Consider the following 27373-nt stretch of genomic DNA (forward strand, 5'->3'; position numbering starts at 1 on the left):
TTGCCAAGTCTCTTCCCCCAGGTTAAAGAAACTGCACACCGAAGTACCAAACTTCAAAGCATCATAAAGGTCTCTGCTATTTGACTGTTTGAGTAATACTTTATTTGCCAAGTCTCCACAGAAGGCAGTTTACAACATTTCTCCTCATCTAATCAAAACAAATACAATAAATAGTCCTACTTTGCTTAAAGTATTGTCTAAAATTACATTAGCAGTCTCAGGTTGGTGGCATCCTTGTCCTGCCTTTGTTCTTACAAGACCCTTTATAGATTATAGTCATACAGTATGCTCTCCACAGAAATCAAATTTTCTTCACAGGTTTAGTTTTTGAAGGAGTCAGATTCCTCAAAAACAAGACCTCAGATGAAGTTAAGACATGGGCGGTAAATACTTCTTCCACACAGTCATTAAATATCAAAAACATGCTTCATATCATTAAAAAAACCCACATGTTCTAGCCTTGAAACATTTCTAACAAAAGACGAAGCTCAACAAAATACTCAAGAGAAAAGAGTATGCTTCTGGAGATAGGAGAAGGTAACTAACTACAGTTTGACTGACTCATCTCCCACATACTTATGCAAGTATACATTCTGACTGCTAAGCTAGAAAACAATATGCTATGAGCTTGGTGTACCAGAATAGAGTATTTCAAATTCAGAGAATGAAACACAAAGCTTAGAGAACCGGTGCGAGAAGAACAATCACTGAGGAAGACAGGTTAGTGCTGTTAGAGCCATACTAAGACAAAAAAAAAATCCAGCTACAGAGCTGGTCACATTAATGCACTGTCTTGAATATACTGGCCAACACAGCTGAATCTGATGGGAAAGGATTATCACAATAAAATAGCTGTCTCCTGCATCCGCAGCATGAAACGCGGAGAAGGCTGCAGTCATCACTTGGCAGACTCTTAGAGGTTTACATACGAGGTTTTACATTCCATCATCCCTGGAAACGTTCAAGGCCAGGCTGGATGAGGCTCTGAGCAACCTGATCTAGTCAGGGATGTCCCTGCTCCTTGCAGGGGGGTTGGACTAGATGACCTTTGAAGGTCCCTTCCAACTCTAACCATTCTATGATTCTATGATTCTAAGAGTGGAACATTGATGTCTTAAATATAGCTCAAGAATATGCAGAAAAAGAACAAATTAGAGATCACACTAAGAAAAAGTGGTGATAGTCCTCCCCTATCCTTACCAATGAGAAAAAAAAAAAAAACAAAACCAAAAACCAGAAAATGGTGGACCAGCCTAGAAAGCAGCTCTATTTAAATTATATCTTTGAGAAAGGGCATGATCTGAATACCTTATTTTGAATATATTCTTTAAGTTCTGTTCAATCTGTTACCCACATACAAAGCCACTAACAATTCAGGTTACACATGTCATGCTGATAGCAAATTTAAGATTCAGATGATAGCTGAGATCTTGATCATAATTTACAGTGTCAACTCATACTAAAACATTAAAAAAAAAAAAAACACAAAGGAAAAGGTCTAGTTTGAACGAGACACCACACTGAATTTGAAGGATGGTCAGCTCAGAGACACAAGAAGAGGAATAAAAGAAAACGAAGAATGGATTATTCTTCCTCTCCTCAGATTCCTTAATGTAAGATTCAGTTAACAACAGTCATCTCCACAGCACTACAGGAATGGCACTTTTCAGACCAAGACTATCCTTGAGAAAGTATGTAAAGATGGCAAATTAAAATACTTGAAGCAATACCAACGTTACCGTTTTCTACTCTGCAGCTAGTTACCCAGTGCACGAAGTACTACAAAGCTTTTACACTTGGGGCCGAGCACACCCAACTCAAGGCTATAGAGTTTCACATTCAAATACAGAAGCCTAAAAGCAGCAACAGCAGTAAGCAGAGAAAGCTTTCCTTTTCTTTCTAGAGGAAAGTAAGAAGCTTAGCTTAGCAACCCTCAGGGCCAATGCAGCTCTACCAAAAAGAAGTACATTGAGATTTAGTTAAGTCAGTTCCTTACCCTGAAACACATGGTTATTAAAAACCATATACAAGCTTATATACACATATATACACAAAGTTATAAACACACCAATAGCACAGTGGACTGATCTGTCATCTCACAACTGCCAACAGCCCTCATGTCACTTAACCTATTTGAACTGCACACACTGCACCTGGCAATTACAGTGAAAACAACTTGACAGAAGTCTGTCGATTTACAAGCACACACCTACTTCACGGAGACTGGTAAAGTTGTAAATAAAGAATATTAAAACATTTTAGATAATGCACAAGATACAAGTGTTGCATTTAAACTCTGCCTATTTTAATTTATTTTACACTGACAAAATGAACTAGTAAATTTGTTTGTTTAGACAACTCAAACTTTTATAAATTCAGATGAGGACTTTGCTTCCTCCTCGCCTCTCAGAATCAGCAGAAATGTTTAACAACAGTCTCAAAGCAATCAGAGGGCTTAACTTAATTTGGAATTGCCTCCCCAACCCCATCCCTCCACCCTGTTAACCTAAAGCACTTGAGCTGCGAGAATATCAAACCAAATTTTATCCACAGATTTGAAAAGCTCATGACAAATGTTTGGTTTTCTGTGATTACAAGTGTGTAACAAGTCACTAATACATACTTAGAACACCTATAACCTGTCTAGATTAGTTGTAGTACAAATAGAATCACATTTCAGTAAATTATCAGCTTTGTCTGTGCTTTAGCACTGCTGTTCAGCAAATTCCTCACATCCAACTTCACGTCAAAACTCTAAGTTTTTAATTAAGGCTTACTGGGTGTTCCACAAGGAAAGCTCATCTTCTCCACCCGACAAGGCTATCACAAGACAGTCACTTCAATCCAATAAAGAATGTCAAAGCAAAAGGAACTTTGTACTGTAACACTGCAATACCTTTAGTCAACTTCCAGTATTTGTGCAAGGTGAAATTTTGCTTCTAGAACAAAGTCCAGATAAAAAGGCGCTACAGCTAAACTAATGTCCTCAATCACATGCTAGTCAAGAGGCTTTGAATCTACAGACTACATCTTATGTTTTATTTATTAGCCCAACAAAGAGACCATTTATCTTGCAGACAGTGTTTCAAATCCCATTTTGTCCAGTATAAGACTCAAAATTTGCTCCTGAAGTACACTTGCAGTAGTTTCTGGGGGCTTTCCAGACAAAAATCCCTACAGGGGAATACAGTGGATGCAGAAAGAGCAGTCCAGAGTCATACCAAGCAGCTTGACAGGGCAAGCAACTGCTGCTCCCAGCTCTCCAGAGAACCACAACAGAGCTCAACTCTTATGACACCTGTCATACTACAGTCATAGAGCTGCCAACCACAAACAGTGAGCTCCTGGTAACACAAGAGATAAGGATTTGGCAACTCTTCACTGGTGAAGCATGCTAGAAGAGTAGACTCTTCCTTATCAAGATGTAGGCCCAACTGGGAATGTTGCTGCAGCTTCTGAACAGATGAGTGCCCTCAGCATAGCGCGTGCTCCGATGACTCTGCTAGAGATCACCATTTCCTCCACAACACAAAATATATACTTTTCTCTCAGTCACTGCAGTGCAGTATGTCATGGTTTAAACTTGTATCCGGTTATTCAACAGACAGGCTACACTACAAATGCACATGCATTCTTCTGCCAGTTTAGTCAGAGAGCAAGACAGCTGAAGGCAATAACACCTTAGGCAATCTCCAGTGATCTTTTTGCAGCAGTTTATCAAAGCCTCAAGTCTTTCTGTCCAGAAGGGGATTACAGACATTGTCACTCAGACAGTAAAACACCTCCAACAGATGCTTTGGGAGCATCACAAGATGAGCAACTAAGCCTGTGGTTTAAAATAAATAAGTAATTTTGAAAACACTAACCAGATCTTAAATTGGAAACCTTCATCCATGCACACTAAACCCAGCACCTCTCAGCTCTCTGGTCAGCGTACATTCACCCTGTAGCTTCCCAGACCAGGAACTCAAGTTGATCTCCCTCACCCTGCAGCACATTGCAGCACAATGTCCCTGACAGTACATGTATTCTGTTTTCTCAAGCATTTTGAAAATTGGATTTATTTCACAAGTCATCAGAATAATACAATTAGTTAGTCCTAGAAAAGCAAATCTTGAAGCAAATTATTTTTTAGAGGAAAACCAGGGAATTAAAGAAGTATGTTTATTCAAATACTTAAAATAGTTGTAATTCTAGTTGAAACCTGTCTTTCTACTGTAACTTGTGGATTTTGAGCTAAAAGCATATTTTCCACTGGAACTTTTTCAGCATGATTCAGAACTGCCCATTTGTGCTTTCAAGACATAAACAATCTTCCACCTGCTTCTTAAAAAGTGCTTAAGAACATGATCTAAACCAATAAAGTTTCTTTCCATAAATGTGATAACTGTTAAACCTTGTAAGGTTAATTAGGAAAACACAACATGAAGTCAAATGCATCCACTGTTTAGTTTCCAAGCGAGAGATCAAACTAAAAATAATTGAGGAATTAGAACTTTAAATTCAAATTTCTTATCTTTCCATTTTATTCACCATCAAGTATTATTGAATTTGTACTAGCAGCAAGACTCATTTCTGGACTACCTACAGATAAAGATATAAAATTAAACTGAGACAACTTGAATTTTATGGGTTGGTAACAGGTCGGTAATCCAGCCACTGCTCAATGGAATGTCATTTTCCCTCAACAGCATAGTTGGCTTTCAGCTCATCTGGAAGCAGCCTCAAAGGGAAAAGGAGTATAGGAGAAGTACTGTGTCACAGGATATCTGCATCGAGCAATGACTACCAGAAGATCTTTCTGGTGCTGGTTCTATTTGAAACTCCACAGAAGGAACCTGAAAAAAAGTGATCTTCTCTAAAATTCCTAGAATCTTTCTAATTTCAGTATCAGCTTCGTTATTCTTATCAATTAAGGCTCCCTATTAGATTCCAAAAATAAAAACTAGAGACAGCTGGGTCCAGTCAGCAGTAAATTAAATAAATTTATACCACTCATCATGGTTTCCAGAAAATTAAGTCTCAATCCAACTCCTTCCTCCATAAGACTACACACCTATTTGATAACGGCAATAAGGAATCTCAGAATATGTTTCTGCAAGATATCAGACTTAGGCACAGATGAGCAGATCTAGCCTGAGCTATTTGCCACTATTTCTGTCAATGAACCACACTGCTGCAGCAACTAAGCATTTCTTGTCCAGTTCATACTAATCTGGCTGACTTTAGTGGGGCAGAAGAGGAGAACTCACATGATTGAGCTACAAGACCACTAAGTACACAAATGAAACTATTCCTAAAGCGATGATTTGTACCCTCAGGACCTAACTCAACAACACAGGAGCTTTTATAGCACTTCTGCCTTAAAGATCGCCTGTGCCCTCTGTCGGGTTCTTCCCTGCTGCTTGGCCCCTTACTTATGCCATACCTTGAACAAACTTCTGACATTCAATGCTGCAAAAGCGTTTTTTAAAGTGAAACACCCCTGGATCTGATCTGTGACCTGGCTTTCAACACAGCCCCACAAACAGTTGAAAGGGCAGGTATCTGCCTGCAGCACCAGGATGGAAACAAGAAGCCAAGAACTCTTTGAACTCCTATTGACCATGCAACACCTGTACCCTCAAACGAAGCCTATGAGGCAGTCTGGCAAAAGCATAAGCATTCCTAAAATAGATGTGTGTAGTCCATGACAGGCAGACTTAAAAATAAATAAATAAATAAATAATCAGGGAGCAAAAGGAGGAAAGCAGCCAGCCAGCAGCACTGTCAGTGCTATCCTGAAGCATTCTGCTCACAGTCAAACACTGGACAATTTTCCTTTGGAGGAAACTAATGAAATCACTCCCACTGAACTTCACAAAACTGGCACAGTAGCAGATGATGGGTCCTGTTGGTTGTAGACACTGATTTGCATCTCTTGGGGACACAGAATTGCGTCAACAAGCTGTAGCTGAATTCAGTGAAATCACAGGTCACACATACAGGAACAAAAGTTTCAGTCACACTCACTAGGGTCAAAGACAGTGCCCTGGATTTCAGCAGCACTGTAAGACTCTCGTGCAACAGAAAAACAACTAACCACGAGCTCTCAGTGTAAAGCTATAGCCAAGAAAGTAAACATCAGCCTTCAATGCATAACAAGGAAACATTAAGTAAGGAGTAATGCCATTTCATACAACATGCAGCAAACCATTCTAACAAGACTGCTGTGCTCAGCTCAAAAGTCTGCACATTACGCACAAAGTCAGAAAAAACACTACAAAAAATAATTTTGAGTCTGAAAAGCATCAGGAAATAAACTTTGTTTTTATCTATTTAGACAAAGATAAGATTAAGAGGTGGCTTGCACATATATTTCACATACTTTCACAGGGTCAATTTTTGTCCCCATAGTCCCAGGACTTTTCATCACATTGCTGCTCAGGTGCCAAGACAGAGGATAACAGGGACCAAAAAACATCAGATACAATAAAAGAACTGTTATTATACTGAAGAGTCCACATACAACCTGAATAAGTAACTGCTTCTCATTAAAGACTCTTGAAGGCAGATAAACTCATGAGATCCAAGGAGAGAGTTGATGCTAAGAAGTGACAGGCTTAAAACATGTTCTTGGAAGAAATTCTAGAGGCTGATCAGGGAAGGAGAACAGATTGAGTGTTCACAATGACACTGACCTGAAATAAATCTACAGTTCAGAACCTATTCATTTACAAGCCATCCGTATGACTAACTCTCCAGTATAATTTAAAGAGTGATAGTCCAAATGATATTGAGAGAGAACTGTCAGCTGCTGTCCATAATATCATCATAACAGCCTTAAAAGATGTTAAAAGGAGGAACAAACTGGAACAGAGACCGCTGGAATCTCTGCTAGCTACTTACTCAAAGCAAATTTTCTTACTTTGTAAATGTGGTAACTCCATCGTAAGTGGCAATGAAACTGCCAAGGCGTCAGTAACAATAATCATATTAGTTATTTTCTGCAAAGCGTTCATTCTAACAATTCCTTTTGAAAAATAATTGTTTGTAAAAACAAGAAGTCCTATTAGCTTGCGTAAGTTTGTATTCATTTAGTCAGGCCATAAGAAAACTGTCTCCTTCCTTACCTACTCAAGCACAAAAGTACAAAAAATAGGTGTACATTGTAAATCCTAGTTACCTCAAACTTCAATTCTATTTCCTTACTGCCACCAGGAACCATCAGTCTCAGAAGGGCTTCTGAGATACAAAAGTCGCTTTGAATAGTACCATAAATTCATTTAGTGCTGAAATCAAAGCTGCCTGCTTGCCTCCTAGCACTGACTATGGTGCCTGTTTCTGCATTTATAACCTATCCTTTAGCTATAAAACCACTCCAAGTTTATTAGCACTGCAGGTTATGACCACATATAGGACAGAAACTGAAGTATACTCCAGAGGCACACTTATCCTCATCAGCCCTGCACCCAGTCTCCTGCTACCATCTCTGCGGAAGCAGAGGTTACCCAAGTTTGGAGTTTCACAGAACATACTTTTCAAGCAAAGCAGCTGACAGTCTCGGAAGCAGACAAAGTGGTCACATCTTGTCCCTCTGGAACTGCATTGAATTAGTAGTTTGCCTTCAGGGACATTTTTCAGCACCACATACTGCTGTTGAATTGCACAGGGCCGATCAACTATCTGGCTGTTTCCCCAATGTATGCTTTCACTTTATGTACAAAGACCACAGACACAAAAGAAGAACTTGGTTCTCCATCTGACCTGTATCAGCTCTGCAATGCAGACAGACCACTGCACCATTTTACAAACCAGTACAAAAAGTCTGCAGTTTTCCAAGACTCACAAAAGGAAAAGTGAGAGAAAAGCTTCCTTCCCAGATACGTACCACGACTTGGAGTCTGATCCAAAACTCCTGCAGGAAAGCAGGCGGCACTATTCGGATAGCTGCTCTCTGCAGGCAGAGTTTCCCAGGCCTGGGATTCTTCTCAGGATCTATATTTGGTAGCTCTCACAAGTCATTTAGACCTGCCCTAGACCTGACAGCTTTATCCTGTTAATGAGTTTAGTGCAAATGCAATAAAGAAGAATTCATGCTCTTTAAATGTTGCCCCATCTTCCTTACAATCTATTAATTTGCCCTGTAGCTTGCAAAAATCAGCTTTTCTGAACATCTTGCTGAAAATTTTAGTATTACTTAAAAGCTCTATCTGACTTAATTTAAGCAATAACTTGTGATTTCAGTAAACAGTAAGATGCCTTGGAAATCCTGAGAGCAAAAGAAACAAAGTTCATTTTGAAAGCTATCCTTCTAGATAGCACTTGCACTTCATCTTGCCCACTTTCAACAGCTCCTGAAAGTCACAGTGAAGCCACAGAAGTTCTTCAGACTATTTTCTCTTCCTAGAAAGCTTCCAGCATTCAGCTTACTGGAACACCTGGGAAAGTTCTCCGCTATGGCATTACACAAATGCTGAGAAACTGACAGTTCTAACAGAGAAAAATCTGGTTTCTGAAACAAACTTTGGATTAACAGTATTTTCTGAAAAATTATAGTATTTGTGGTATTTATGAAAGACCACATCTTTTTGCTTTGTCTGACAATTTTCCAGATCATGCTGGAAATGTTACCAGATGATCCGTTTCTCTCTGTCAAAGTAAGATTAAATTCTTCTAGCATAAGTACTTCTATCAGTATCTAATACTATAACATGCAGGGGGGAAGAAATCAAGGTCCCCTCTCCTGGCCATAACCATGTTCTTAAAGCAAAATCTTTGCTGAAAAAGTTGATCTTCTTTTTTTAAATACACTTTATGATCAAATTATAAACCAAAATATGCTGGCTGTTTAATGTGAAAACATATCAAGCACACAAACTGTAAAAAGGCAGTATCTGCTGGCAAATTTCAATAGCAGCAACAAAACCCACTTGTTTTTCCTTCAGTGTCAAACTTTCCTGTTCCCACTCCCCTCTGAGAAATGCAGTCATCAACTTCAGTCTATTTTTTGCTAATACACAGACAAACACTTGAACTCTTTCCTCATTTCCCCCATATTTTGTAAACATCTTTTCTTTTTTAAGGCCAGGAACGCCATATCACAAAGGTTTTACTATAGGATAAATTTATAATGCAAATTGTGCATCAATACGCAACACAGCAAAAAGCAATTGTAAGCAATACCACCAAAAGATGGGATGGCTCAGAGAATTCAAGAGTAAAAAGAAGTGAAGGGGACAAGTAACCTCAGCTTATTTCCAATTCTAAATTTAAGAATACTATCAAAATATTTGTTGTACAGATTATTTCCTCATAGCTTGACCTGCTAAAAATATTAAGCACCTTTTATGAGCTACCAAAATCCATCAATCAAAAAAAATCTTCCCCTCCAAGTGCCTACTGTTTGCAATAAACAATTTGAGTACTGCAGCAAATGTTTTGATGCCCCAAAAGCTCCCTCATTTTCACACCTAAAAACAAGAGTTTGATTCCCAATTTTACAAGTTTTCCAAGAGAGAAAAGCCAACTGTGAAATATCAGTGTATGAGAGGAGGGGAGTGAAGGGAGATAGAGCAGATACACAGGCAGATAATAGCTTAAGCAGTCATCTTAAAGGAGAAAAGGAAAAGTGCTACAGTCAACATTTAATGGCTTCACTGGCCTCTATAAAAGGAATCAGTGATCTCTGCTGTCTTAGTAAGCAGGTCCCCCCATTAAAAAGAAAACTCATCAAAATAACGACTTCTAATTAACTGGAAGTCAAGAACCCCAGCGCACTGCCGAGAGCTGCGCACAGCATCAGTTGTGCAAGGCGACACTGGGCGAACTCAGAGCCACCCTGCAGCTAGGTGATCCAAGCCGCGGCTCACAACGTGGCTTGGGCAGGTGAGGCTCACGGGCTCAGGAGCAGTCACGGAGCAGGACTGGGAACGCTCCTCCTCAGAGAAAGGGAACATCGGTTACAAATAAGGAAACATCCTGCCACCCTCTCTTCATTGCTCAACAGCAGGGAAAGAAAAAGAAAAACAACTAAATCTAGCCCAATACATGAAATAGCAGGAAGAAGGAGGCAAAGAAATGAAGGCTTTTGTACAACAAACAAGTTCTATTGCTGCTCTATTAAACCAGCTCTTCCCTCCACAGAGATGTCTGAATTCAGATACATATCGGCGTCCAAAGATCACAACATGAGAGAAGGTAAGTGGATACTGCCCATTGGACTTTACGTTTCGAATGTGCTGCCCATCCTCATGATACGACCTATTTTAAAGAATGCCACCACTCTTCACGTATTTGTTTAATTCAAAGCAATAACAGACTCATCATTCATCATCTCTCAAAGCAAAGCACTCACAGAAGGTTCATTATTCAGGAAGAATTTCTACTCAGTAAATAGCCTGAATATAAAACCTACATACTGAGGATTTACATCTCTACTGAATAGTCATCTTCGTTGCAACAGAACGACTGTACAGAGTACTGGCATTTTCAGATCTGCTTATAAGAAATGGAAGTTCTTGGGTTTGGTCTTTTTACATAAATGCATGCCCTCAATTTAAAATCATACCATATCACAGCTCTGGGAACCACTAACAAGGTATGAAAGACTTATTTAAATTACAGAAAACAGCCTTGACCAATTCTGGATGGGAACAATGGAGAAGAAGGAAAAACTTAATAGAACTGCTCCTTTTCTCAGAAAACGTGGAAAACATTCACTCACACAATTAAAGCAGTAACATTTGGACTACTACAAAGAACTACTGTGAAAAGCACTGTTTTCAAACAGCCACAAAAGAATTCAACCTTGGATAAGTGATCCTTTGAAATAATGTTGCAGTCTACAATAATTAAATTAAAGGTCACAATCCCTAAGTCATAACACTGTGCTTTTCTAACTGTGTATTTGATACTGGTGTGTTCATATGAGTCCAGGTTCTTCAAAAGAAAGAACCTACACTCTGCACATTTGTGTAGAGTTATTTGTTGTATTTCACAAACATTATATTGGATCCTCCGTTAAGATTTCCAGTCTCTATCATATAAATTGTACCACACGTATTAAAATAATAAAATACAGTAACATCTCAATTCAATGTGTTTGTCAGTATCCTAAAAGAAAAAAAAAAAAAAAAAAAAAGACGACATTTGGTATTTGTTTGAATAAACTATCTGCGGTTCCATAACAACGAGGAAGGAAAATAATCTGAATCTGTACAGATCAAAAACATGAACAGTCAATATAAATTAACTCTTAATATTTTTCATGCTTCATAGCTGGAGCCTGAGTCTCGAACTTCAACGAATATTTCAAAATAATCTCATCACAATATAGCTAATGGTCCAGGACACATTTACACTGATGCCTAGAAATAAATGGAAATAGCAAGTCAAATGAAGAGCAGATGGTCACTCTAAACACTTCATTACCCTCCAACCCTTTTATTTCTAATGCAGAAAGGAAAAAAGAGCATTTACCATAGTCTGCATTGGAAAACAAATACTAAGAAAACCAGTGTGTTTCTCAAGTAATTTAAAATACTAACCCAACAATACTGTAAATACAGTTAACAGCTGTCAACTTCATCACTAGCAAAAATAAAAACAATTACTTGTACTTATATATTACTCAGCAAAGGGTCTACAAATTAAATGACTTAGATGTTACCCCTTCTTCTCTCAACCTCCTTCCCACACCACTTGAGTTTTTAGGTCGGTTTTTGTAGTCTCATATGAAACCATGCACTTTTAAAGCCAGGAGATTTAACCTTTGAATTAACTATTTCAACAGTCACCACCACTGCTCCCCTTGTGTCTGCTCTACAACTGGGAATGCTCAGGACAAGTGGTCACCTGCCCCTAACAAACAGAGCACTTTGCTAGCCAAGCTGGCTGAATGAGCTCTGCGCCAGCCACAGACCTTCCACTGTTCAGACTCCTGGCCACAGCTGGGAAATTGCATTTTTGCATGGAAGGAACTGGACTAAGGACTGTTTCAAATTTCTGATAACTGCACAGAACCACAGAAATGCTCTAAACTGGCAGGAGGGAACAGGACAGAGAACCATGCTCAGGCCCAAACGAGAAGGAAGCAGACCTCCAGTGCTCTTTAATGTGAGTCCCAGAAGAAATCCTCCATGGTGAACTGTTTCCCAACTTGTGTAGCTGCTCCTGGGATGCAAAGAAAACTGCCTTTACAGATTGGGAAAACGGCGGGGGGCAGGGGGCGCACGGACAGACTGACCCCGTAAAACTAAAATAAATTTGCTCTTATTAAAAAGAAAATTCGGTAAATATCATGCTAGTAACATAGATGATACGCACACAGAATAAGTCTAGAGAATTGCTCGGGGAGGAGACTGCAGAGGAGAAGGGTGAGTGGAAATGGATTAGAATTTAAAAGTAGAAGCCCTGAATATAAAAATGAACCTATGATTGGAGAAGAAGAGACACTAATGAAGCCAACCTCTCAGAAGAAGTCACAGGAAAAATATATTTACAGAGGGGCTACAAGGAGAAGCACAAGGAAGCATATGAGGAAGAAAAGCATGCAGAGAAGCACAGGTAGAGATAACCTGTCCACTCTGTTTCAGAAGAGAACTGGACAGACAATACCTTCCATACTTTACGTACTATTTCTAGTTTCTTCTCTATTTCAGCCTGTCTCTTCCTGTACTACCTCCTGCAATCCAAACAAAACTAATCCTGTTTTTTTTTTTCTATACGGACTACACTTCCAAAGTCTCTTTACTCCTGTTTCCTCCCTCATAAGAGCTTTTTACATGCCTAGACATGCTTTTTCCTCTTCAGGATCACTACTAAGAGCCTGAAGCTACAGGTCTGCTACCCAGCAATCTAGTCTAGAACACAACTACTGGGAAAAAAAACAAAACAAAACAAACGTATTAGATGTACACTGTTTACAAATAAACATATTTTCTAGCTGTTCTGAAAGTTCCCTTCTTAGTGACCATCGCTATTCAAACCCATGGTGATCTTCAGAGTTTCTCCAGTGTTCACGACTGGGTAGTTAAGTCCAGTGCAAACAGCTGCTACTGAAATGCATTTTTGTGCTAACAAGCAAGAGGCCCAGCCACATTGACATTTCACATGGTTACTTTCCTAGGCATAGCTCTGTTCTAGTCCACTGTAAAAAAGGCTTCCGAAAGAATGCATACAACCACTTTATCTTCTCCCCATCTCGTCAAACACATAAGCTCTCTATCAGAGAATCAGTACCAGGTGCTCATACTTTTGTCTTTGCAGTATACTACTAAGCCGTCATCAGCTTTCTTCCCTTTACTGGTTGTCAACTCTGCAGCAGTGATCCTATCATCCTGTCTACCTGTATTGCATTGAAAAATGGTATTGGTTTCCATAAATAACTAATAGAACTCATAACCAGAATTTATTTAACATATGCCAAAACAAAGCGCTGTTCATTGTCTCCTTCTTTTACTAAGTATGTCAAAATGCCTTTTATGTGATGTAGATTTATTTGGGATGTTGGGTGAGCATGTCAAGGGCCTAAGATTCCCTCTCCTCTCTCAAGAGCCTAACACCATGCATTTCTGAACCACAGCTGCACTCATATGTGCATACCCATCTCACTCCTATTTCTCTGGGGCTGCGTTGTGGCTTTTAGTACATGATTCTACTATGAATGCTTCTCACACACCTTTAGCATACACAGCAATGCATCAAAGTATACAGTACATGCATAACGTAATTAAAGGCTACTGCCAGAAGAGAGCACATCAAGGTCTGGCTACAGTTACTTTATCAGAGCTGTGTAGATAATGAAGAGGCATTTCAACATGAGCAGCAGAAGCAAAACACCCAACTCCTTCTCAAAATGGAACTTCATCCATTTATGAAAGGGATTACAGGTGCTGATAACCCACAGGAGTTCGCGAACGTGAGAGGCCTTTCCAGTGCTGCAAATATCCTGTTAACATTTTCCAGCAAGTACTCTAATTTTATGTTGTTGAAAGGCAGCTTCTGCATAACGAAGGTGTATTATCAATTTTGTAAGTGACAAAAGCTTTAAAGAATTAATAAAAAATCCTGTTCCTCGGCTAATGTAATATATCTAATTGGGTGGGGGGTGACTCCTCAGTTATGAGACTCTGGGTAATAACTTGGATCTACACGCATATTAGTGCACTCCTCTATAGAGTTAATATTCCTGAAAATGTATGATGTAAGAGAAAGAAGTAAAACTCTTTTTTTTCTCTCCCGATATTTATAACTTTAACAAATCAAATACACTAACCAGTAATTATAAGAGAGAGATGACTACTCAAGAGTTAATTTAACATTTACATTTGATGCAAGCACAGAGGCCAGATAGCAAATTTTGTTATGTTCATGTTACTCCAGCAAGAAAAGGATACAACACAGAAGATCGGAGATTAGAAAAGAGTACTGAAGAACGTTTACTGTCTCTATCCTGAAGTGTTTCCATAGCAGCAGAAACAATTATTAAAACAGATACACCAAAAGGAAGGCAAAGAAATAATACAAAAGCTATCTATCCAAAAACAATTGATAGATTTGAAGAGTTATATTTGACTTGTTCATTATTTTAATCATTAAATATCACCTACTTTCTAATACATCACGCAAGTCTTTGCAATGACATTCATAGCAGCACTGAAATTTATCACAGCAAGGAGATTTTTAGAAAGGAGTATTTACGAAAGACAACACATTGACTGCTGTGGCTTCATGTCACGGAAAATGTAAGGTATCCTGTATCTGCTTTGCAGCATGAGGATTTTCATAGCGGAGTACGCTAACCATTTGTTTCCTCTTTTTTATCCCACTTAGATTAAACAAACCCAAGAACACCCTACATGTGCTCATTCCCCTCCTGCTCTCCCCCAGCTTATCACAGAATACTGTTTTCAGTGGCATTAAGAAAAGGGACATTAATCCCCGCTGCTCTGGATAGTCCCACTGAATAGCCATCTTTCATATCCTCCATTTAAGCTTTCATAAGATACACTGAATTAAGAATCAGAGATTCAGTTTTTAGAAATGCCAGCAACCATGTCTTAAAGTCAACAAAAACTTGGCTTTTTGGCCTCACGTTGAGAGCCATCTATAGACTGTTCTGTTTGCGTATTAACTATCAGGCATCATCACTGCTCCGTAAATGTCAATGCTCTTTCCCAGCATTCTTTACGTAAGAACACAAATTCATCCATAAGCAGTTTTTCTTTCGTTAAAATCATGAGTCCTCCAGAAAAACAGAGGCAAGATTCTTTTGACAGCAGTAAGCAAGTGGCCTTCCATCTACCTACAGCTGAGTTACAAAATCCAAACAAGTAACAGCCTTCATTGTAAGTGAAGATGCAACACAAAAGATACTAAATGGGTTCTCAGTGGTAAAAAGAAATACACCGATACCTATGCGAGAGAGAGGAAAGGACGGTTTCTATAATAAGTATTTTTCTCCTTGCATCAATTCTTACAGCCAGATTTCAGACATGCAGACATGTGGTGTCAGGTCAAGAGGAAGTAATGACACCATTTGTGCTCCCCCTTCCCATGGGAATTCACCACACAGCAACAGAACTGGTCAACTGCCACTCACTCCTATACAACGGATCCAACCTTAATAGCATCTCACATTCAATACAGAGCCCCGAGGAGCTTGTGGGTTTAAAAAGCCATCCACTGCATTATTCTATTTAGAAAGAATACTTTCAAAGTACATGATTCTTGCCTTAAGAGCGAACAGAAAAGACAGCATCATTAAACAATCCTTGAAATTTCATGCAAGAAGATGAGTATAGAAACCATTACAAAGGGGTATCTAGAGTGCTCAGAATCATTTTATGTTTACATTTCTATGGGGACAGCTGGGTAGGAAACAAGCTCAGGAAAGCTGAAGAACACCTACAAGTGAAAGACTACACAGCACTGTAGGAGAGCAAGCTAGCAGATGGGGTAGTCCGAGGGCAAAGGTCATGAAGTAAAAAGAATAAAGTGCAAACGTCCCAGAAAGAAAGTGGGTGTGGAAATGTAGATAAACAAGAGAGGTGACTCTGGTCACAACATTGCTGTACAGCCTAGAGAAGGACAAGCTAAAGAAGGACTCCGAGATCAGGGTAGATTTCTACTGTTACCACTGTGAGCAGACAAGAGCTTACCAGAATCTAATACACTTAGTTAGAAACAGAGCAGTTTCTAATACAGATACTATCACATAAATGCTAACGTTAACCCCAAAGACAGCTATCAACCTAATGATGTAAGATTTATCTTCCCACTGCCAGCCCCCACATATGAGAAAATACTGTAGCAGAACGTGATACCTTTAACCCAGACAAAAGTTTCCGGGTTTTAGCTTTACTTGAATATTAAAAAAAACCCAAAACAATTAAGTCAAAGAAAACTGAAAGTTTTCTCTCAGTTGTCTTTTCTGTCATCCCTCCACACAACGAAATAGATCCTGTAGTCTTTAAAACCTAATAAACTTTTCAAATAAGCAAAGTCTTAGATAGCAGCCTAAAAAGTTGTAGTTACAAGGGTATCAGGTCCTAATATCAACAAGTTCCTTTTTCCACTGGAACGACAACTGGAGTGTAATGTTAGCAGGCAGTAAAAAGAGCACATTTTACAAATGCCAGTATCTGCTGAAACAAGTGCTTGTGAACACAATCAGCAGCACAGTAAAGTCCTCTGCAATTATCTACATACTTGACTTCATTGGCAACCCGTTCACTGGTGATGAAGCCCACACTCCCTCCCTTTCCACAGAATTTGAGCTGAAACAGAGAGAAACCATCATACACTATTTTCTTTTAATGGAAAAGATGCTACTCCATTCATTCAGCTTAATTAGTCCTGTACCACAGCTTCTGAGTATTAAAGCTCATTCTGCTTCAGGCTCTAATCCCATAAAATCTACAGCTGCAGAGCTCACAGAAACTTTACTGATCAACTTCTATAAATGGTGCAACGCCTCTTTCAGTTCTTCTAACTCTCAGTGTGGGTGTTACTTTCTGTGAAAGAAAGGGAAAAAGCATGAGGAACAGATAGGCATTTCAATAGAACAGTTTTCAGTCCTCAAAACACTGACAGCTATTACGTGCTCCAGAGTCCTCCACCAGCCTAGGGACTTCAGTGGAGAAGAAAAAAAAAAAAAAAAACAACCAACAACCAAAAAAAAAACCAAAATCCAAACCCAAAAAACCAAACCAACTTCTTACCCTGTCTTTGGACAAATGAACTACAGCCACCACGTGTGCGGCTCACATTCTGAAAACAGTGGCAGCCTTGGCTTTGCTTGGAGGTCAAATTCAAGCAAGAGTGCTCCACAGCTGCTTTACTGGACCAAGCAGATATTTCCATATCCTTTCAATACTCAAGGACGAAGAAGAGCACCATTACCTCATTTTCTGATGCTTCAGAACCACAGACCATCTTAAACAGACTCTACAGCAAAAGCTGAACTCTGATAAATCACAGGGAGTACAACCTTAAGCAAAATATTTACTGAGCTTATCTACATAGACCTCTGTAAGTAAATCCTTAGCATGCTGATAACATTCATCAAGTCTTCTTTGAGAAGATTTGTGCTGAGATGTTGGAAGGACTACAGCAAGTTGTGAAGGAGATGCAAAGAGAGGAAATATATTAGTATTTCCAATATCTGGAAATGCATGATCTAGTCTTAAGGCAAAGGAAGCTTGATAATTCTGGCAGCAGGCATCTCTAGGTGGCTCTACTCACCTACTTCTATATTAACTTGTAAGAGTCTTACTCCATCTCTTTAGTTTCCTTTAGGCAGAAACCACAGGGTTGCCAAATTCCATGCTTTAGTGAAACAACGCCAACATATACAGATAATTATTAATATGAAATTAATATGAAAGATGCAAAAGGTACTCCATGAAAAACACTCTTTCACACTACTGCAGATTGAAGTAGTGTGCAATTGATCAGGTTGTTACAGTCATTATTAGCAAGTTTCCCCACCTGCTTTTGTAAACCAAGCTTAATGGTTGGTGATTATTTGGGTTAAAACAGAAAGAAGATTAAATGTTTTGCAGGTATGATCAACTGCCACACTATTTCATGGGAAACTCGGTTTTCAAGAGGCGGGGGGGAAAGGGTCAGTGAAAAAGAACGGGCGTCGAATATTTAGCAGCTGTGGGAGTGAATGGCTGGCAAAACCCAAACTCTGCAAATTAGTCATACGCACCGTGCCGCTTCCTTTAAAAGGAGAGAGACAACGGGCCCTGGGGATGCCGAAACACCACACCTACAAACGCAGCCCAACTTCACCAAGCAGGCAAACACAAACACGCACACAGCTCGGCGGACCGGCCGGCACCGTCCCTTCCTCATTCCTCCAGCACAGCGCCGGGAGAGGGAAAAAGTTCAGCGCCGGCACCGGCCCCAGCCGCGGCCCGGGGCCCCCGCCGCCTCCTTCTCCTGAGGCGCTGGCGGCCCAGCCGCCCCTCCCGGGGTCGGGGAGGGGAGAACCCGGGACCACAGCCCTTCCCCGCCCAGGCCCCGCTCGCCTCCCGCCGGCGGAGGGGTACTGGGGCCGTTAGCATTAAAGAGCAGGCGGCAGCGGGGGGGCGCAGAGTGGCCTCGCCCCGCGTCCCCCGCCGGCGCCACAGGTGCTGCCCTCGGGGCGAAGGGCCGCCCCCGCCGGCTGCACGCCGAAAGGCAGCGAGGCCGAAAAGGTACCGCTCCGCCGCAGAGACTCTAGTGTCCCCTCTCAAAGGCAGTGGTGCCCTCGGGCGGGGTCTGCGGACAGCAACCCTCCGCCCCGCAGCCAGGCGGACACACAGGTAGCGCCCCGCACCACAGGGGCGGCCCCTCCGGGGAAAGCGGCCGCCGAAGGCATAGCTGCAGGGGGCTGTTTTTTTGGCTACGGGGAGCAGGAGAAGAGCGGGTGCCCGCCTCCGCGCTGGCTCGCTCGGGGGAAAGGCAAGAGGGAGGCAGGCGGCTGCAGCCCGCAGGAAGGGGGCGGGGGGCGAGCGAAGCGGCGGCGATGGCGGGGCGGCGCGGCGCGCACCTGGCAGCAGGTGCACGCAGGCGGGGACGGCGGCGAGGAGGCCCGCGGGGGGGGAGGACGAAACTCGGGAGGCTTCCCCGGAGGGGGCCACCCGCAGGTGCCTGTCACCGGGAACGGGGGGGGAGGGAGTGAGAAACTCTGCGGAGGAGGGGAGGGGGCAGATGCCAACGCTGTTTTGCAGGAAGGGGAGGCGAGCGCACGGTACTCACCGGTAGCTCCACGTTGACTTCGGTCCCGTCCAGCAGGAGGACGCGGCACTGCAGCACCGGCTTACTGCCGCCGGCCGCCGGGATGTGGACGGGGGCTCCGGCGCTGTGCACGACCCCTCCGGGGTGCGGCGAGGAGGGGAAGCCTCCCGAGCCGACGACGGCGGCGGCGGCTCCACGCAGTCCCCCGTCCCGCTCGTCCCCCTCGCCGCCGAGCCCACCTCGCCCGGCTCCGCGCCCGGCTCCTCGCCCGTAGCGCTGCATCGACCGCCGGCCAAAGGTCCTGCGCAGGAACCGCAGCATCCTGAGGGCACCCTGCCCTGCCCGGCCGCTCACACCCCCGAGCCCGCAGCTCCGCGCCCGGCCCCGCGGCGCCTCCCAGGGCAACGCAGCACCAGCGCCGCCCGCCGGGAGCCAGCCCGAGCCGGGCGCCGGCTGGCCCGGCCCCTGCCGCCCGCTCCGCCCTCTGCAGCGCCGCCCGCCACCGGCACGGCGGGGCGGAGCGGGCCACCGCCCCGCCCGCCGCCTCTGAGGAGGGGGAAGCGGGGCGGCGGGCAGGGGGAGCTGGTGAGGCGGGCGGCCTGAGGACACCTGTGGCGGTGGTGGAAGTGGCGGTGGTGGAAGTGGCGGCAGTGCGGCGTGGGCGCTTGCCCTCGGCCCGCCGGCTCCCTCCGCCTCAGCCCCGCTTGCCGCCGGCCTCGCAGGGCGGGGTGGGGAGGAAGCGACGCTCCGCTCTTCCAGCAACTGCTCCGGCTCCGCGGCGGTTGGGACGATCGCGCCGGCCGTTGGGGTGGTGTCTGCGCGCGGGCTGCCCCTCGCCACCGCCCCCGGGCCGGGGAGGAGAGAGGGGCGGTGGCTGGGCGGGAGCGCTGCCGGTCTCACCTGCGGGGGGGGTCGGCCCGCCGGGACCCGGCGCCCGGCCGCGCACTCGGGGGCCGGGGGGCGGCCCCGTCCTTCGCGCTGAGCTCGCTCCTCTGCTGTCGCCCCGAGTCCCCCGTTTCCCGCTCCCGCCCAGTCTGCCGCTTCCGCCCCTTCGGACGGGCGGGACAGGGGATGGGGGAGTTAATAGAGAAATACAAAACGACAAGGGGGCAGCCAGAAGGACGCCGGTGCTGAGGGAGGCCGAAGCGGAGAGGAGGAAGAGGGCACTGCGCCGCCTCGCCTTTCCCGCCGCCGCTTACATCCCCCTGTGCACTGTCTACCCGGGGGGTGAAAATGGTCCCGCATTTGCCTTTTGCCATCGCCCCGGTTTGGTGGTTTAAGGAAAGAGACGTGAGAACGTGGGCCCGTGGAAAAAGCAGAGCCGCCTGACCTTCCTGGGATTTCCCTCCCTTCGGCTTCTGCAGCTGCCCAGTGAGGAAGGAGTGCGGGCTTGTTTAAGTGTCACAGCGAATCCATAGGTACAAATACTCTGTCACACAGCCGCTCTGCCAATAAGTTAAAATATTTATGTTTTCTGGCTCGAGTGGGAGCACTTTTGCTGAATTGCCATGTATAAAATGTTGGAGGTGAATCACATCTCATGGAAACAATCAGTGGGACTAATTCTGTCACCCTATGGTCAGATGTGATCTGAGGGGTTTTGAACTCAAAATAATTTTCTGCTTCTAAAGTTGTTTTTTTTTTTTTTTTCCTGCTGTGGATTTATTTTCCTTAACCTTGCTTCCAGGCCGGTTTACAGCAGCGTTGTCCTATTAGGTATTCAGAAAGCTTGCCAAAATGTCTCAGCTTGTCATTTTTTATTGAGATTTGATAGTATTAGGTAACTGCCTGCTGCTTCTGCATCCTTTTCCATGTTTCTTCAGTGCGCTCATCTTGAAGTGGAGTTGATTAAACAGCCAAGGCTGTCACTAAACTGCACGCTATCCCTTTGGCAGGGATACGTCCACAGCCCTTCTGCACCCTATAGCTGCATAAAAGAGCTTTTATAGATAGAGTGGAAAGGTGCTAATCTTTGCTGTTAATGTTCACAAGCAAGAGTAGACACTTATTAGAGATAGTCTTTTTTTTCTTCTTTTTTTTTTTTTTTTTTTTTTTTTTTGCATTAGGAGCAGAATTTGGATTTTCTTTCAGATCCTGGATGGTGCAGTAAACCTTGGGGTTCTTTCACTGCTTTGAACACTGTGAAGATACCACAGTCCCATAAAGCTCGTTTGCATACTGTAAGCAGCACAAATGATCTTAAGGGCTGGAAATTCAGCAGAAATACTGTTGTCTCTTGAGGGAGCTACAGCAGTTCTGGTGCAAAGGAGGGTGGGATGGAAGCGAGGTCTGGCATGACTCAGGGCTGGCCTGGCAGAAAACTGAGCAAGTCTTTTGCAGTGCTGAAAAGCTGCTTTACTTAGCTGTGAGACTTCAGCCCTTTGTCTCTTTCGACATTTAGCATGAAAACAGAAGTCTGATATTTTGAAATACGTAAACCTAGGCTTGCTTGACTTGCGTTAGCAGCACACACAATACAGGCCAGTGGCCGTACCTCAGAGGCAGTCCTGAGTTTACAGAACAGCCATAGAGATGCTGAAGTCCCATTAAATTTCATGTTAAGCAATATGAGATAAAGCTCACAGTAAAGGATCTTCTGGAAGGAGCTGGTGGTGGGAGGAAATAAAGCTGGTTCCTTAGTAGCCAGCCTCTCTTGGAGTAAAACAATTCCACCATTATTTCATCTCATGTTACCAGCAGAGCTATCTTTAGCCCTGAAACAAGAGCCTTGAGCAACTGTGGGTACTGAGGATGCCATGATACATTTATTGCAACATGAGAGGTATTTAAACTAGTATTTACATTTGAGTTTGCACTTTTATGTTCCACGCATTCTCCCTTCATTTTCAGGTGGGCAAGCCCTGAAGTTATTCGGTTTGCTGGTACCACTGTCCTGCAGTCCCTCCTCAAAGCGCCTGCTACTTGCTTGCTTTCCAATGAGAGGCACAAGCAGAAACTGCTGTGGTACTCATCTCTGTTGGAGTTAAGGGCATTACTTTTAAATTTCTTAACAAAACAGCCCTCCACTGCAACATCTACCGCTCGTGGAGTACTCCAGTCTCCCCTGGCAGTCATGAGTTGGTTGCTGCCACAGATGTGACCTAGGTGGTGACCTAGGTGAACAATTTCTATTAGTCTGTATCACAGTTCTGATAGCAATCCCTGCAAGTAACCAGCCTCACCAATGGTTTTGCCGTAATGCTAAGCTGTGTGTAAATGGGAGAGTATTCGTCAAAATCCTTACTGATGTTTGTGTACTAGAAGCAAGGTGGGGTATCTGTAACCATTGGAGACACTATTGCTGGTCATGGCTGAATAACTAAACAGAGGTGTGATAAGCACTTTTTTCTTGTCCTTTCATTCAGAGTTTTGGTTTTGTTCAAATTTTGTCCAGTTGTTTTTGAAAGCTTCGTAATGGAGGCAGCTGCCTGATAGGGGTGGGGAGTAAACCACTGACAGTCCCGTGAAGAGACTTCTCCTGCGCTGGGTACACACGTGCTGCCTGGACATCAGAGACCTCTTTCTTGTTTTACTTTCTGCCACTGTGATCACATTTATGGATTTTTCCTGCCCTGCCAGGCTTTCACTATCTGCAAAAGAGTGATCTAAATTTAACTTGCATGCGGCTAAACTTTCTTTTTCTGCGGTTTTGAAGAAATGTTATCTTTACTGAGTAACTTAAACAGGCTTATATTTTGCAAGCTTCTGCCAGGGTATGTTTTGTTACAGTTGTTACTAAAGGAAACTTATAGAAAAGGATCTGCAGAGCAGCTATTGGTGTGAACTCAAATGTGTGTGTTAATAAAAATGGGGAAAATAATAAACTTGGGGAGTTATGACATACATTCACTCAGACTTTTGGCTATTAATTTTGTTGGATTTGTTGTTTTCCAAAGTTATAAATGAAATTAAATTGTTTTGTCAAAAACATTCATAAAAGGAGATACTTTTCAGCATGAACGTTCATTGGGTTATGACATTCATGTAGCGCCTGGCAGTCATATCTGTTTATTTTCCCCGAAAGCATGTCAGTTGTGTGAGCAGGACTAATTTCACTGTCTTTCAGAATTGCTTTATATACAGATACAGCTGAAGAATAAAATGCAAAGGTAATTCTCAGTTACATGGCCAAGGACAATTTGCATTTCAATGCCATCTTTCAGCTAGAGAGATCCCAGAGCAGTTTCATTTAAAAAAAAAAAAAGGAAAATTATATGTAGAACTGTTTCACCAACACTGAAATGCAGCAGCTGTTTAACAGTGGAGAAAAATATTAAAAGTCTCTCTTATACAATTGTAATGGAAATATGAATTTGGATGGGCAGAAAGTTATTATGCAAATCATATGGCCATGTTGCTGGGGCTAGTGGATATATTTCTGCAAAAGGTACCACGTGATTGTAGGTAGTCAGGGCTCTACTTTATAATGCATCAACTATCTCTTCCAAGTGTTGTGAAAGAACTGCTTTAGGAAATGTATTTAATACTTCTACATTTGGAATAATCCCAATTACAGTAGGCATGAATTTCAGCAGCTATTGCTGTTCATGTTAATCCTTATATGCTGGGAAAAAAAATGTCTTTTTTCTGTCAGAATAAATAAAAAAGTAACTCATTCCAGAATAAGTGTGTCCACTCAAAGAGCTATTCTAGTATATCCAGAGTGGTTTATTCATAGAGGTGTAAGAGCAAAAACCTTTCCATTAGAAAATATACAGAAAGAAAATGTTTCTTGCTGAGTGAACACTTTGCAGTGCCTCCTGTCCATCTAGTAAGCAGGTCCAATATGACTTAATCAGATGTTCTTTCCTTTAGTGAGGATTTTATCAGGTTTGCACTGACCTCAATTCATATGAATCATTTATATTCAAACCTATTATTAGGTGTAAAGCACTAAAGAAAAAGTTTTCAATGCTGTGTTAAATTGCAAAGATATCAGATGCTCAGCTGAAAAATCGAGGCATCTTTCCACTGATGAACTGTTTTGATTTTATTCTTAGGGGAGCCTAGAGGATGTCACTCAGAATATTACCTATAAACAAACATCACATGCTGAAACACTAATGTTTGCTTTCAATATTTTCTAACAGTAATTATTTGTCTTTTAATTGCATCTCCACTGAAAAGAGATATCCATGGCTTCTTGTGCTGTGCAGGAATTAGTAAGATCTGAATTTTGCAAGAAAAATCCCTTTGACTCACTCGACAATGCTGAACGGTACCTTGTATAGGTATGATGGGGCAATGAACTGGTTGTGAAAACCACTGGAAACCTTCAATGTGTACTGAAAATCATCCTAGAAATAAAACAAAGGTGAAAGTTATAATGAATAAACATCACAATAGATTTGAGTAATTATAAGAAGGTTAAGTCAGATGCTTGGAAGTTTTTACTCCACTGTCAGGACGTGAAGCCAGCAGCAGAAAGGAGGTCCTCTCTTCATGTGGAGACTGGGTGTCTTCATAGAATCATAGAATTGTAGAATGGTTAGGGTTGGAAGGGACCTTCAAAGGTCATCTAGTCCAACCCCCGTGCAAGGAGCAGGGACATCCCCGACTAGATCAGGTTCCTCAGAGCCCCATCCAACCTGACATTGAACGTTTCCAGTGATGGGGCATCCACTACAGAGTCAGAGAACAGGGGACAGAAGAAGGACAGTACAAGTACTTGCAAGAGGAGGAACTTGTTGGAGACAAGCTAGTCAATACATGAAGAGCTGAGTCAAGAAAAGTAAGTGTTTCTACGGGAACAAAAAAGGAAAAGCAACAAAAAAGAAAAAGATGCAGCCACTGACGTGTCCTGTGTCTTCCACTAATAAGAAAACAGGAAAGAAAAATCAGGACTGAAAGACTGAACCATCAGTGCCAATTGTTTAAATAAAAATATTTTTTAAAAAGAATACAATCTTTATTTCCAATTTGTAAACTTATATTATCTAGCATAAGTTTTGCTGAAACCTGAGGGATGTGGAACCAAACTGTTGAATTATTATGAAGTTGCTTCGTAAGGTAGAAATGTTCTGTAACTATTGTTTTTTATAAACTGCATTTTCCTAGACAGCAAACAGCTTATTTTAGAATATAAAATATATATTAATTAAAATGTAGTCTGTGTCTGTCTGATAACCTGAGTATAAAATGAAATAACGCCATCTACTTCCCACTGAACAAGAATCTGCCACACAAGTAGAATGAGCATTGATGTGCAAAAGAGGAAAACCAAAGGAGGACTGAATCACTTATTCACCCCACAGTATGGCTTTTCATTTCTGTTGTATGGCATATCGATGGGGAAGCGTACAGTCCTCTCTTGTGTGTATCTGGACTTTAGCTGCCAAGATTGATTTATCAGACACAAATCCATGTTTTTTTTAACAGTCCGAAAATCCATGGTAGGGTTGGAGAGCAGTATCTCTTGGTAATACATGACCTGGAGGGGAAAAATATTTTAAAGATGTTAAATGACTTAACAGCTACTTGATCACTTAAGGTTTCTGACATGCTGCTTTCCTACTAGGTTTGTGGGGTTTTTTTTTTGTTTCATAAGAAGTACAGCACCAGCTGAAGGAAATATTTTCTGAATCCTTCTCCTCTCCTTCCCCTCCTCCATCAAGTATTAATGCATACATACACTGCCCACAAAGGTTCCTTCTTGCCCAACACTTTCCATTTCTTGTTTCCCTGAACTCTACTATGCACGCTGTCCTATGCCATCTTGCAATGAAGGCAGCAGAGCATTCTAATATTCTTCTGAAGCTATTTTCTTTCTCATGCATTTTTATTTAACAGTATTTTTATTTTCTGTGGATCCTCTGTCAAAGGAAGATGGTGTAAGATGGAGGGGTCTTTAGACCACAGAAAGAGCCATGATGCTGCTGAAGGTAGAAAAGTGTTCATCTCCTCTTTCTCTTGAGATCTTCCCATACTTAGGGCAATTTACTGGTTGGAGTCACTGGGCAAAACTTCTGGCAGGTTTGCAGAAACCCTTTCCCAAAACCAAAAGTAAAGTGATATAGACTGGGTGGAGTATGCAGAAAGATCCAAAAGATCCTCCTTATATCACTGGAAGGAAATTTGTATCCTGAGAATTTCATCAGGAGGAAAGGCAGTGAGTCCCAAGCATGGAGAGAAATGAATTTATTTTTCTCATCTCTCAAAAGTCAGTGATAATGACTTTTCTCTGAAAAACAAACATCGAAAAGCATGTGATGAAGAACTGCTTCTGCTCAGAAGGCATGGCTGCATAATGACATGCAGCAGAGTGCCGAGTACCACATCTTGATCAGGGGAAGCTGAAAAAAGAAAAGGTGGTTAATGTCATACTTATCCCTTATATGTATCCCAATACTTCATTATAAAGAAATATTTTAATAATTTTTTCATAAGAAAGCTTGATAGCTTTGGTATTATTGTAACCCACTGCTGAAGAGACAGAAACAACTATTCTTCTGTTTACCTAAATTTCTCTTAAGTGTAGTCCAAGTAACACCACACAAGAAATTTGCCTAAAAATTAAGTCACTCTAAAACCAAAAGTGACAAAGATAATTCTGCCTGAAATGAACAAATCCACTTACACACCTTCCTTTTCTATAAGAGCAATACTCCCCATAGGTATTTTCTCCGAAATACTTGGCATGCTTTCAGCCACACCTGAACTCAGTTGACTGGGTGCAGATACATTTCAAACGCAGTGGCCTGACTCCTTTACAAGTTTGAACATACGAACGCTTCTAACAGATACTGCACAGAAAACATCTCTCTTAAACCCTGATAGATGGGACCACTTGCAGACACGGCAAAGTGACTGGGTGGCTTTAGGTGAAGCTTGGAGATTTGGGAAGCATTCCTTTCGTGTTCACTGGTGTGAAGCCATGCAAGGAGAAGTTTGCTGGGCTAGACCAGATTTTTTTACCCTGGCAGCTCATGAAAGAGTAAGGCTTGTGTCATCCAGATTATTAATATATAGTGAAAATAATTGTAAGCCTGTTCAAATGTAGGTTCTTTCATTGCATTAAAACTCTTAGCAATTAAAAAAGAAATACAAGCCAGAAATAAATAAAATGTTATTAGTTGTACCTCACTGTAATTCCTTCTCCTGCTGAAAGCACAACAGATGTTTGATTCCCATGTTTACAGTTTTGGAGGCAGGCATAAAAAAA

At 42.1% G+C, this 27373-nt stretch overlaps 1 protein-coding gene and 1 long non-coding RNA gene across 2 annotated transcripts in view; one reads left to right on the forward strand and one right to left on the reverse strand.

Annotated features, from left to right (window-relative positions):
- EPB41L4B (erythrocyte membrane protein band 4.1 like 4B) overlaps nucleotides 1-19657 on the reverse strand; it is a 186642-nt gene extending 166985 nt beyond the window's left edge. The window contains exon 1 of the mRNA XM_086740445.1: nucleotides 19234-19657. Within this exon, the coding sequence (XP_086596571.1) occupies nucleotides 19234-19533 (300 nt within the window). The 5' untranslated portion in view covers nucleotides 19534-19657. The remainder of the gene's footprint in view (nucleotides 1-19233) is intronic.
- A 646-nt stretch (nucleotides 19658-20303) lies between these two features.
- Nucleotides 20304-23158, forward strand: LOC147601728 (uncharacterized). Its single transcript, XR_015257854.1, has 3 exons — nucleotides 20304-20630; nucleotides 21279-21392; nucleotides 22063-23158. It is a non-coding gene; the product is annotated as an uncharacterized LOC147601728 (long non-coding RNA).
- Nucleotides 23159-27373: the final 4215 nt, after the last annotated feature.

Source organism: Chlamydotis macqueenii, chromosome 2, assembly GCF_036417535.1.
Source record: "Chlamydotis macqueenii isolate bChlMac1 chromosome 2, bChlMac1.mat, whole genome shotgun sequence".
NCBI lineage: Eukaryota > Metazoa > Chordata > Aves > Otidiformes > Otididae > Chlamydotis > Chlamydotis macqueenii.